Source organism: Miniopterus natalensis, chromosome 4 (genome assembly GCF_054644295.1).
Source record: "Miniopterus natalensis isolate mMinNat1 chromosome 4, mMinNat1.hap1, whole genome shotgun sequence".
NCBI classification, from domain to species: domain Eukaryota; kingdom Metazoa; phylum Chordata; class Mammalia; order Chiroptera; family Miniopteridae; genus Miniopterus; species Miniopterus natalensis.
The window spans coordinates 87,041,831-87,055,473 of record NC_142084.1 but is presented as its reverse complement, the minus strand read 5'-3'; the positions used below and the strand labels follow the sequence as shown (position 1 = coordinate 87,055,473).

General features: G+C 44.8%; 1 protein-coding gene across 3 annotated transcripts in view; it reads left to right on the top strand.

Moving 5' to 3' along the window:
- The window catches only part of ATP10B (ATPase phospholipid transporting 10B (putative)), an 89,906-nt gene extending 88,408 nt beyond the window's left edge, over window positions 1-1,498 (top strand). For all 3 annotated transcript variants that reach the window (XM_016213988.2, XM_087816097.1, XM_087816098.1), the window contains one exon: window positions 1,039-1,498. In XM_016213988.2, coding sequence (XP_016069474.2) covers window positions 1,039-1,498 — 460 coding nt within the window. The remainder of the gene's footprint in view (window positions 1-1,038) is intronic.
- The last annotated feature ends 12,145 nt before the right edge of the window (window positions 1,499-13,643 follow it).

Here is a 13,643-nt window from a genome sequence, read left to right as displayed (position 1 = left end):
GTAGTGGCTTGGGGGAAAGGTTTAAACTGAGACAATTCCAGTTTCCAGGCAGGAAGTTGAGTCTTTCCTGAAACAAACACCCCCACCCGTACTGTCTCTCTGGGTGAGATGAGAAAGAATGGGGGAAAGTTTACCTGATGCCGTGGGGTCTTCAGAAACCCTTGTGCACTGTGAGGACACCTAAAGCTTTTGGAGGGATGGCAGCCTCACTACTTAAAAGGCTTTAGAAATAAAAATATTTTAAAGGATTATTTTTGGGCAAGACTTTAGATGTCTACTTTTTAGACAGACAAACTGACACCCAGAGCCCAGTATCACAGGAGGGCATGTGCTTTCTCCATAGACCATGCAATTTTATTCACCTTATTTTTTCCCACCCATGGAACAAGAGTCCAGGCACAGACAGAGACTCCCAGTCCCAGAGTCCGATGCAGGCTCCGTGCAGCTTGGCCGGGAAAAGGAACCTTGTGTTAACCGTCAGGGAGACCTAGCAACTAACTGCTCAGGAGACCTTGGAAAACCCATCTCATCTCTTGGAGCCTTGGTTTCGCCATCTGAAAAATGGTGAAAATACAGCAATGCTGTGAAATTAGCATGGCCCACAGATTCAAGAAGAGAGTATGTATTTAGAATCTACTTACGTTCCACAAAGGGTGCTTCGTTCCGACCATGGCTAGACCACTGTGTGGCTCTGGACAAGTCACTGAATCTCTCACTGCCTCAGTTTCCTCATGTGTAACATGGGAAAACAAAAGTACCAACTGCCTGGGATGGTTGGGACAGATGAGTTGATAATACTTAAAGCATTTAGAATAGTTCTGGTCCATAATAAATGTTAGCTATTACATATTGTTATTGAACTCCCAAATCCCAGAGGTGCCCAAGCATAGATTTGCTAACCATCGTTCAGGAGCCCAGCAAAAAGGGTCTTGTCCTGGGTGGGGAGTTGGACTCTAAGCCCCCTTTCAATGCTAAAATTCAAGAAGTAAACAAAAGTCAGAGAACAGCTTTATTCTGTTGTTTCTTATTTCCCACCAGGTACTTTGTCTTATCTCTACAAGGGACATGTGGGAAGTCCCTGATCTCAAAAGCTCAGAAACTTGACAAACTCCCCACGGACAAAAGAGACCTGAAAATCCAGAGTTGGAGAAGCAGACAGATGCCTGCCCCCGTCCCTGGAGAGGCTCAGCACACCCACCGTCCAGTGCCACCTGTCCCTGAACAGGACTTCCGAGCCAGCACCCCAAAGAGCTCTGGCCCTCCCAAGCAGAAGTGCAAGGAGAACCGAGGGAAGCATGGAGAGAGAAGCAGCAGAGACCACAGGAGGGATGAGCCATGCTCAGCGGACTCCTCAGCTCAACTCTCCCCTGGAGATCGCTTTCTCCTGGGGCCCAGCAGCGGGCTGGCATCCGGGGCCTACCCGAGTGGACAGACTGATAAATGCCAGCGCTCGAGCAGGGGCAGCCATCGCCGATCCCAGAGCTCACTGACCATATGAGGGGCCTGCAGAAAGCTGTACAAACTCAGGGAGGCCGCCCAGTCCCTGGCCTAATTAACCCAAGACTCTTCCTCTTCGTGGAGGAAAAAAGCCAGTCTAACTCTTCTTCCCCGCCAGGCTTGGCTTCCTTAGAGGAAGTGCTGGCCCCAAGGGGGCTGACAAAAAAGGACTGGAAACCAGCCGACCTCCAGTTTTCTCCTGCTGCCAGGTAGCACATCTCGTGAACAGAGTTTTATAAAGAAGCTGTGTTTCTATGGCATTGAGTTCTCAAATTTTTTAGCTCAGAGATGTTCTTCTGATCCTCTAGATAAGTACAACCTAGAGCACAATGCATGTTTCCAAGATTCCAAGAAATGTATCAGCCCAGGCAATCTCTCAGGCTATGGAAGTTTCTGGGCTTGTCACACCATCACCTCACAGCACAGGTACGAGAGTTTAAGTTTCAGAAGAGACTGGCACACACAAGTGCTGCATCTTGATTGTATTGCAAAGACGGCCATGTTGGGGTTAACATCCCTTCCATTCGCAAAGAGCTGTGTCACTTTTAGCCTCTAAGTCAAAGAAAACCACATCTAAAGATTAAAACTACACTTGAACTCAGTGCAACAGACACTTCAGAGGGTTGTAGGGCCACAGCTAGTGTAAGAGGCAGAAAACAGATGCATGCTAAGAGAAATGGATAGATCAGAAGGCCCATGCTTTAGCTGGCAGACCACGTGTCCCACAGCCTTGAGAATTTACCAAGGGGGCAGCACTTTTTTTTAAAGCTATTTATTTTATTTGTCTTTATATTAAAGGACCCATCCTCATTCCACTCTCAGAACAGGAAAACTCTAAGATGAGTAGATCTTAGCACACCTGCACACAAAATAGACCCATATGACACGAGCAACCCTGAGCCCGAACAATGACATCTTAAAGGGTAGGGCCAATGTTAAACCCTGTTCATTAAGCCTATCCCGGAGGAGCGCCACCTGGAGGACACTAGCAACATGCTTCCATTAAATTAGGGGGAGTCACAGATAATCTCACTTCACAGGGAAAAGAAGGATTACATAGGCTTCTTACCCCTAGAGGTAGCAAATACCAAATATGTCGGAGCTCACAACAGTGTTGGAATAAAAGAATGGATGACAGAATTCTGATAGGCTGTCAAGAGAAGCTAACTCTACTGTGGGCAAGGATAGCCTGTCCCTAGTCTTTTAAGATAAGTCAGGAAGTTGCTACTAAACCCTTTCTCCTTAAGACAGTGCCTGTATGTTAGGAAAAATCCCTATAGGTTAGGAATGAATGCGACAAGTCTTTGAGCCTAAGAGTCATAGCCACCTCATTTGAGTAACTTCTCAACAACGATGCCCAAAAAGATCTCAACAACCAAGATGGCAAAAGGCAGACTGAGCTGGTCTCTGACCACCCTACTGAAAAACCTGAGCTGGAGAAGCCATTTGGAGCATCACCCTGGAGCCAAAAACACTGGGTCTCTTCCACTGAATCTACCACATGGCACCAGCACTGGCCAGCTGGTGGGCATTCAGGGGAATCCTACATGAGGACTGCTAAAGGGGAAACACAGCCAGCTAAGCAGTAATAACATGAATTGTCCCAAATAAGGGGACTGAGCCAAGACTCGGATTCAGTGTCCCTTTCTCCATATGATTCCTGCCCAGTCCTGAAAGCCAGGTGAGACAGGATGCTTCAGGAAAGAACAGAGGCATGGGAAGACCACTAGCCTCAGGAGATCTAGGACGTAGATCTTTGCTTTCTAAAGCCAGGAACCTTGACGCTGGATGCCACACCTACAAATTAGGGTAGAACTGCCCTACTACCCAAGCTTGGCATAGGAGACAAGTCAGAGTACATGGGTGTGGGGATGGGATGTGAAAAACATTTGAAGCTGTAACACCCTCGATAATAACACAGGGATGTTTATTTCAGAGCTAAGAGAAAAAGAGGTGATGGAGAAGTTGAGAAAATGTCTGATCCTGACACCAAAATGCCAACCATGCCCATCATTGTGACGCTGCTCTTTCTTACATGACCAACCATCCCAGTTAGCCTGAGATTTTCCCAGTTTTAGCACTGAAGACCCCACATCCTGGGAAACTCCACAGTCCTGGAACAACTGGGACAACTGGTCACCTACTCCTGTCCTTCTTTGTAAGCAACTGTGACCATCCAACATGCCACCTTAGGGGAAAAGGTTATAATGACTATTTCCCTATAACATAATGCTAAAGATTGTACTTAATACATTTTTATACTTTTATGACCTTGTACTGATTGACCAGAAATATGTCATCCTTTATTAGAAGAAAAAAATAAACATGGTTTTCCAGAATTGCTTGCAGTTCTGAGTACTCTCTCATCCAACCATCCTTCTGTGCATTCACTCATCTGTTCATTCATTCATTCACTTCACCCATCTACCCCCTTATCTACCCAGTAGACTTCTGTTAAGCCCCTACTAGATGCCTGGTGACGTGCTAGGTAGGGGCTGTGAGGAACTCATCCCTGCCTTAAAGAAGCTCATGGCCTTGTTGGACATAGAGCACCAGGACCATATTTGATCCAATGTAAGATGGTGACACACTAAGACGGCTACAAGGGTCAGAAGCAGCAGTCCTCCCTCCCTGAAACTCCACCCTGGCCACTCCCCTCTTCCTGGAAGCCTGCCGCCAACCTCAAACCCCTATCGATTAGGGGCCCCTTTTCATTCCCTCGTTCAGCAGATATCAAGCCTGTGCCTGCTGTTCACAGCGAGCCTAACAGAGGGAACAAAAGCAGGCCCGGCCCCTGCGCTCCAGGGATTTACAGTCCAGAAGGGGAGACAGGGAGGGAGGAAGGAGGTTCGCAGGGTGATCAGAGGAGGCCGCTCCGAGAAGGAGAGGTTCCAGCGGACACCTTAACCATGAGAGGATTAAGTGTGAGAGCCTGGAAAAAGGAAAATAGTTTGGTAGATTCAAAAAATTAAGGAAAAGAAACAAAGAGGTCATTGTGACTAGAACCCACTGAGCAGGACAGAGTGCCCCCTGACAGCGTTGGTAGTAACAGCGGTATTAGGTCACCGTGGGCCAGGTGCTGGCCTCAGCGCATGTCACCATGTAACCCTCACGGCACCCCCGCTATTTCATTTAGCTTTGGCAACACAACAAATCACCCCCAAAGTTTAGTAAATTAACACAATCATTCACATGCTCACAGTGCTATGGGTGCGCAATATGGGCTGGGTGGCTGGGCTCTCCCTCCATATGGTCTCTCATTCTCAAGGACATCTGCCAGCCTTGTCACATGGCAGCTATGTCCTGGGAGTAAGAACAGAAGCTGCAAAGCCTCTTGACACCTGGGCTCAGAACCCACAATCTTCATTGCCACCACAGTCCATCAAAACAAGTCACAAGGCCAAGCCAGTTGGAAGGGGGTGGGAAAATATACACCAGCTTTAATGGAGGAGTTGCAAAGAAACTTGAGACCATGTGCAATCTACAACATCCCATTTACAAAAGGAGAAACGGAGGCAGAGAGCAGTTACATGAATTTGGCAGTCACACCATTAACAAGTGGGGAGGGGGCATTCTACTCCCAGAAGTCTGAAACCAGAGCCTATATTCTCAGCCACAGAGCTACACAAATGTGACACAGGGACCAGACAACAGAGGGCCCTGTCTTCTCGACACTGTCTTGAGACACAAGGTAGCACTGTGCTCAGTGAGTCTGAACTCCACCCCAGCTCTGTCACAGACTGGCAAGGGGACCTGGGGAACGCCCACACCGTGTTCCGCTGGGCTGTTCAGCCAGACAAGACTTCAGGAAGTAAGGAAGATAACAGGGCCTAAGGGGAGCCCGAACTCAAATATCTCCCCGAGCTGATCACCCAGCCAGAGCTTTCCATTCTGCACACAGGGCCCCCAGGAGAAATCAGTCCCACCGGAGTGAATTCTCCCAGGTAACCGGAGAACCAAAGGGGGTTGCGCCCCAAGCAGGACAGCACTGATACACAAGGTGGGGACCATGAGCTGGGGCAATGCTCCAAGCAGGCAGGTCTTTTGAGGGCGCAAGAGCTGCCCAGTCAAACCTCAGGACGTCCGCAAGGATTCAGGCATTTTCAGACAGGAGCCGAGACCTGCAGCCTTTTTGTTCAAAGGCGTTCTGGTGCCACCTAGCATCCGTGGAGGAGCTGCTGCACCTGAGGGCCTTCCTGCAGCCAGAGCAGGGGACCAAGCCAGGAGTCCGGAGGACAGATGTCTAGCCTGGCTCTGCCAGTGGTTTCTGCTGTGACTCTGGGCAAATCCCTTCACCAGGCTTTAACCTCAAACTGAGGTTCAGTCAGTTTCTTCCAACGTTCAAGGTAGGAACTGGGCTGGTGCTAACATCCTGTGGTTCTAAAAGCTATTTGGGGGAGGCTGGTTCCAGTATAGGAATTACCCCTGGTGACTCCATTTACTATTTGATTCTCACACATGCATGCACAAGCACACATGCTTGCACACACACATCTGTTCTTTGCTGTGTGCACAGCACTGGGAACAATGTTGTGACTCTTGCTGTTAAAGAAAATCATAGAGCTCAGCCGGCGTGGCTCAGTGGTTGAGCATCAACATATGAACCAGGAGACTGCAGTTTGATTCCTGGTCAGGGCACATGCCCGGCTGTAGGCTCAATCCCCAGTAGGGACCATGCAGGAGGCAGCCGATCAATGACTCTCTCATCATTGATGTTTTTATCACTCTCTCCCTCTCCCTTCCTCTCTCTGAAATCAATAAAAATATATATTTTTAAAAAGCAAGAAGTATATCTTACCAAAAAAAAAAAAAAAAAGAAAATCATATATGGGGCTGGTCTCAGCGGTAGTGGAAGAAGGCAGGAGGGCAGCACCCGCATTTGTGAAGATAATGGACCTCCAAGCTGTTTCGAGGCCTCAGGCTGCCTTTTTCAGTTCAGGACATATTAAGGAGCTTCAAATGTCTACCGAGGGGCAGGGCAGCGCAGCCCCCATTTCCTGCTGTCAGAAGGGAGCTTGTGCTAGGATGCCTCTTTCCCTGACACAGGCTTGGGCTCATCCCAGGTGGTAACTGTATAAGGAGTGGGGAAGAGGAGCTTTAATCTCCTGTCACCTCCATCAACATCTCCAACCACCCCCAAAAAAGAAGAGCTGCTCACCCCCTAAATAAAGCACCAAGACAAGTCTCCAGTTCACCCTCCACGCACAGCACTGCCCCAAGCCCACCTCTGCCCACAATTTAGATGCCACCATCTCTCCCTGGTCTCTCAGTCAGTCTGCTAGAGGGGCCAGCCCCACACAGGTCACGCCAGGGGACAGGTAAGCACAGGCACCTCAGGGATCAAGACCACCTGGACCCAGCAGTATCCTCAGTACCTATCTTCAGACTCAAGTTCAGCAAAGATAGGGTAGCTGACAGACACATGACTGAATTTTGAGAAAAAATGGGGTGTGTTTTTTCAGTGTCATGAACTCTTCCTAACCCAGCTAACCTATGTTCCCACAAAATAAGGCGAAAGATATTCCTGAAGATGACAAAACTCAGGTAAGAGATAAGTAGATGAGCCCAGGGTCACCCACTAATTTAGATTTAGAGCTGAGACTAGCATGGGGTGTCCTGGCACCCTTCAATGAGGGCCCTTCAACTACCTCATCAGCCAGAGATGAAGTGGCTGCCTGGGCATTTACAAATGAGAAGATTAACACAAAAGGGTAAAATTTAAAAATAGGCCACATGGCAAGTGAGTCAGAGATCTGTTTCACTATGGAATCCTTCCAGAACTCCTTAGATCACCCTGTTTGCAAAGGGCAGCTTGCAGGTGAGGCTGGGGCTATACCAGTAAGAAGTCACCTCTCAGAGTTTCCACCTGCAGAGGCAAAAATGAATTCTGAAGCCCCAATAAGTGCTGCTTCTGACCCTCCAATCCTGCCTTTAAAACAACCCACCTTTTTCACACACTATATTTATATATTAACATTTGTCCCTCTTACTGGATGCAAAAGACAAAAGTGTGAAGAGAAGCACACATGTGCTTTCCCCATTTATAACAGACTCGCATGTTGGGCAGTGAGAGTTTTCTTCCAAGAAGAAAGTACAAGAAACCTGGGCAGAGGGCCACTTCCAGCAACCTTTCCACACAAGTGGCCTGCGTTGACTCACACTGAGGACTTTCCTAAAATTTCTCAATGGTCCACAAATCCCAAACCAGCAGCAACTGACCTCAGCGTGTACTGCATCTTGTGCTAAGTGGCCCCAAGCCTGGCACAAGCAGAGACCAGTCTCAACTTGCATTGTAACTCCCATCAGGTGGCACCAAATCTGGTATAAGCTGCAGCCAGTGTTGTCTTGGAACGGAGCTTCAATTAAGTAGCCACAAAACTGGCACAAGTGGCAGTTGGCCTCAGCTCACAATGTGGTACCCACCAGAGGGTCCCAGACTAGCACTAGTGGCAGCCAGCCTTGATTCTCATCATAGCCTCTCTCAAGTGCCTCTAAGCCTAACACAAGTGACAATGACCTTAGCCTGTATAGAAGCCCCTCCCAAGAGACTCCAGAACAAACACACCCAGTGGCCAGCTTCAGGCCACATCAGGCACCACCCAATCAGCTTCACAAATGACAAACCAAAGTACACACTCAGAGCCCTGCTAAAGCAACTCCTGCTCCATGAAGTCACCCTCTGATAATACCATGTTCAATATAGTCTCAATCAGCCTTCACAGTCAGTCAACCAGATGGCCAATCCCAGCCACTGAGCATGCCAACAGCAATCAAGGCTCACCTACAATAGGAGAGCACACACAACCCAAACAAGGGATACTGCTGTAGCACTGGGCTCCGGTGAATAAGGAGACTGTCACTGGGCCTCACAAGACACCTACATAAGGTTACTCTGCCAAGACTTGGATTCATAGCAAGTCTACCTAATACACAGAAACAAACACAGGGAGGCAACCAAAGTTGGGAGACAAAGAAACATGTCTCAAAAGAGAGAACAGGGCAAAACTCCAGAAAAATAACTAAATGAAATGGAGGCAAGCAAGCTACCAGACACAGAGTTCAAAACACTAGTTATAAGAATGCTTAAGAACTTAGGGGAAGAATAGATGAACTCAGTGAGAACTTCAACAAAGAGATAGAAAACATAAAAAAGAACTAGTCAGAAATGAAGAATATATTAACTGAAATGAAGAATACATTAGAGGGAATCAACAGCAGATCAGATGAAGCAGAGATTGAATCAGCAATCTGGAAAACAAGGTAGCAGAAAACATTCAATTGAGACAGTAAAAAGAAAAAAATAATTTTAAAAGATGAGGAGAGATTAAAGGGCCCCTGGGACAACATCAAGCATACCCACATTCACCTCATAGGAGTACCAGAAGGAGAGAGCAATGGAATGAAAACCTATTTGAAGAAATAATGACTGAAAAATTTTCTAACTTGGCAAAGCTAATAGACATATAAGTCCAGCAAGCACAGAGTCTCAAACAAGATGAATACAAAGAGGTTCAAACCAAAACACATTATAGTTATAATGCCAAAGGTTAAAGACAAAGAGAGAACTTGAAAGCAGCAAAAGAAAAGCAATTAGTTATCTACAAGGGAGCTCGCATAAAACTGCTGATTTCTCAACAGAAACTTTGCAGGCCAGAAGGGACTGGCAAAAATTATTCAAAGTGATAAAAAGCAAGGACCTAAAACCAAGATTACTCTACCCAGTAAGACTATCATTTAGAATCAAAGAGAGATAAAGAGTTTCCCAGACAATAAAATACTAAAGGAGTTATCACCAATAAACCAGTTACAAGAAATCTTAAAGGAACTTCTTTAAAGAGAAAGATTTTTAAATATATGAATAAAAATATATAGGCAAGAAAAATTTGTCACTGTCAAAGACAAGCACATAATAAAAGTAGTGGATCAACCAACTATAAAGCTAGTACAAAGGTTAAATGGCAAAAGTAGGAAGATCATATATAATTCCAAAATAGGTTAAGAAATACACAAATACACACACACACAAAGTAAAAAATAATGACAAAAATATAAATGTGGAAGGGGTGGATAAAAATGGTAGTTATTTTAGAATGTGTTTGAATATAAGTGACAATCAACTTAAAATAGACTTCTGTAAACAGCTTGGTATGTAGGAAACACATGGTAACCACAAGCCCAAAATCTACAAGAAATATACAAAATATAAAGAAAAAGGAATCCAGACACAACACTATATAAGATCATCAACATGCAAGAGAAGAGAGCAAGAGAATAAGAAAGGAACTGAAAACTACAAAAACAATCTAAAAATAATTAATAAAATGATGATAACTATATACTTATCAATACCTACTTTAAATGTAAATAAACTAAATGCTCTAATCAAAAGACAGGGTGGCTAAATGAATTAAAAAAAAAAAAAAAAGACCTCTATATATGCTGCCTACAAGAGAAACACTTCAGATCAAAAGACACACACAGACTGAAAATAAAGGGATGGAAAAAGTCATTTCATGCAAATGGAAACAAAAAAAAGCTGGGGTAGCAATACTTATTTCAGGCAAAATAGATTTTAAAACAAGGGCTGTAACAAGAGAAAAAAAGCGCATTTCATAATGATAAAGTGATCAATCCAATAAGACAATATAACTCTCATAAACATCTAGGCCCCCAACATGGAACACCTAAATATATAAAGCAAATCCTTATCAAAATACTAGTGGCGTTTTTCACAGAACTAGAACAAATCCTAACAATGTATATGGAACCACAGAAGACCCCAAATAGCAAAAGCAATCTTGAGAAAGAACAAAGTTGGAGGTATCACACTACTTGATATCAACTTATACTACAAGGGTATAGTAATCAAAAGAGCATGGTACTAGCATAAAGACATACAGAAAATATAACAGAATAGAGAATCCCAAAATAAATCCATGCCTATATGGTCAATTAATCTATAACAAAGAAAGCAAAAATATACAATGGGGTAAAGACAGTCTCTTCAATAAATAGTGTTGGGAAAACTGGACAGACACATGCAAAAGAATGAAACTGGTTCACCTTCTTACACCGTATACCAGAAAAAACTCAAAATGGATTTAACACTTAAAATGTAAGGCCTGAAACCATAAAACTACTAGAAGAAAACATAGGCAGTAAACTCTTTGACACCACTCTTAGCAATATTATGTTGGCTATATCTCCTCCAGCAAGAGAAACAGAAAAAAATAAACCAATGGGACTGCATCAAACTAAAGAGCTTTTGCACTGTGAAGGAAAACCATCAACAAAACGACGAGACAACCTACTGAATGAGAGAAGGTATTCTCCAATGATACATCCAGTAAGGGGTTAATATCCAAAATAGAAAGAACTCATACAACTTAACATCAAAAAAAACAAACAAAAACCAACCCCCCAAAAAGCATGGGCAGAGGACCTAAATAGACATTTCTCCAAAGAGGACATACAGATGGCCAACAGACATGTGAAAAGATTCTCCCACATCATTAATCATCAGAGAGACACAAATCAAAACCACAGTGAGATATCACCTCACACCTGTCAGAATGGCGGTCACCCATAAATCAATGAACAAGCGTTGACAAGGATGTGGAGGAAAGGGAACCCTCGTGTACGGTTGGTGGAATTGCACATTTGTGCAGCCACTGTGGGAAGCAGTAGGGAGGATCCTCAAAAAATTAAAAATAGAACTACCATATGACCCAACAATTCCACTTCTGGGTATTTATCTGAAGAAATGCAAAACACTAATTCAGAAAAATATACACGTCCCTATATTCATTACAGCATTATTTACAACAGCCAAGATATGGAAGCAACCTAAATGTCCACTGATAGGCAAAAAAGATAAGAGAGGGTGTGGTACATACATGCAATGGAATATTACTCAGCCATAAAAAAGTAAAATACAATCTTGCCATTTGTGACAACATGAATGTACCTAGAGGGTATTATGCTAAATGCAGTAAGTCAGACAGAGAAAGATAAAATGTTTTCACTTATATGTGGCATCTAAAAAACAAGATAAGTGAACAAACAAAACAGAAACAAACTCATAGACACAGAGAATAAATTGATGGTTGTCAGGTGGGAGGGGGTAGGGGGATGGGTAAAAAAGGAGAAGGGATTAAGGAGTACAAATTGCCAAAAGCAAAAATAGTCAGAGGGATGTAAAGTACAGCATAGGGAATATAGTAAATAATATTGTAATAACTATGTATGGTGCCAGATGGGTATTAGACTTAGCAGGATGATCACTTTGTAAGTTATATAAATGTCAAATCACTATGCTGTACATTTGAAACTAATAAAATACTGTATGTCAACTGTAATTGAAAAATAAAATTAAAAAAATAAAGAAAACGAACCCTGGGCAGCTTAACATTTGCTAGGCTTCAAGTCAAGCCATTGTCTTTTTAAGGAGCAAAGGAAGCAGAAAGGGGATGCAAGACCTAGAAAGGGGACGTGAACTTGCAGGAGGTTGAGAGTCACTTCTCTTGTTCTCAATTGTCCAATGAGCCTGCTAATTACTCATCTATTTTTCTTTTTTTTAAATCACTCCTAGAATGTTAGAGCCTGAAGTCATAGGTCCATGAATGAGTACCCTCTAGGTCACCCTCGGGCTAGAACCAAGCCTTGGACTGGCTCATAAGAATGTCTTCTCATCTAATCCTGACCACAGATCCAGGAGGCGGAGGTGGGGACATTTCCCCCGCCTCTCCCATACCGGGAAGCCTCTATCTCAGTTGCCCCGTCTTCTCTCCCCATTGCCAGAGACCAGATGATGACCCAATGATAAAAGCTCCAGGAAAATCACTAGTTCTTGAAGACCTGTTTAAAAGGGTCCCATACATATCAGACTCCTGTCTATTTTAGATTTCCCCCTTCCATGGGATCAGCCACCACAACTAGGCTGAGACAGCCTGGTCGTGAGGAAGCCAACGTCTCTTTCGCTCACTTTTCTCTCGTCTACTTTGGGCCATTGGACTCAGTTATATATAAATTTTTTGTTCCCATTCTGCTCATGTTTCTTGTGGCACTAGTCTGGACAGAGGGGAGCAGGAGAATGGGGAAGTGGAGGCCCAGAGAGAGGGGAAGTGATTGTCCCCGTGGGGTACAGACATGCCTGAGGGCTATATCCATTATGCCATCAAAATTCCACCAAAATTTCAATTGTATTTTATTCCCATTTTACAGGTAAACAAACCGAGACTCAGGAAAGTAGCCTTCCCAAAGATGCACTACTCATAAGATAGACCAGTATTCCAAACCCAGATCAAACGCCCAGCCCACTGTCATTAACAAGCAGGGCAGCCTGGACTTTGGGAAGTAGCAGGACATGTGATTTTTCCAAACAGTCCTATCTCATAACTTCCCTTCAAGGCTTCTCTGCCTACTCAAACTTTCCAGCCACCTTCCCTCCCAGCTTCTCCACAGGCACACCCTCCAAACACTGCCACAGAGCCTGGGAGACAGACTGGCACCCTGAAAGGCGTGTTGACATTGGACCAGCTCTAATTACAGCTCCACAGCCTGCGCCGTGCCTAGTAGACAAACCATATAACAAAGGCACATTAATTTCTGCCCCAGCTGGCTCCCACCATGGGCATGCTCACATCGGCATGATCAGGGGGCCCCTGCCTGAACCCCTGACGCGGGAGGAATGCCCCCAGCCCTGCCTCTCTTCTTATTTTTAATTAGAAGTTCCATTAAAACCACTACAGCAATGAGGCACACACCAGGCAGCTTACTTCAGGACAATTAGCACACTCCTCAGGTTGCTAAAATGGCCTGGGCCCTGGTCTGAGCCGACATAATTACACCAAAACATACAGTCTACCAGGAGGAGCCCACTGTAAGGGGAAAGAAACAATTAGTCACACAATCTACCGCGGAACTAGATCTGCAGGAAATTATTCTGTACACATAAGAGATTGCCAGGGATTGAGATGCACGGAGATGATCTCTTGCCTATGGCTCAGGGCGACCATAAGCAAACCTCTATGGTTGCGCACCCGGCCCCCACGCTTTGAGTGTTCTGTGTGTTTGTGCGTAGGCAAGACTGGTTGTCATTATCTAGTGTCTGGATCACTGTAGACAGGAGCGTTCCATTGCTGGAC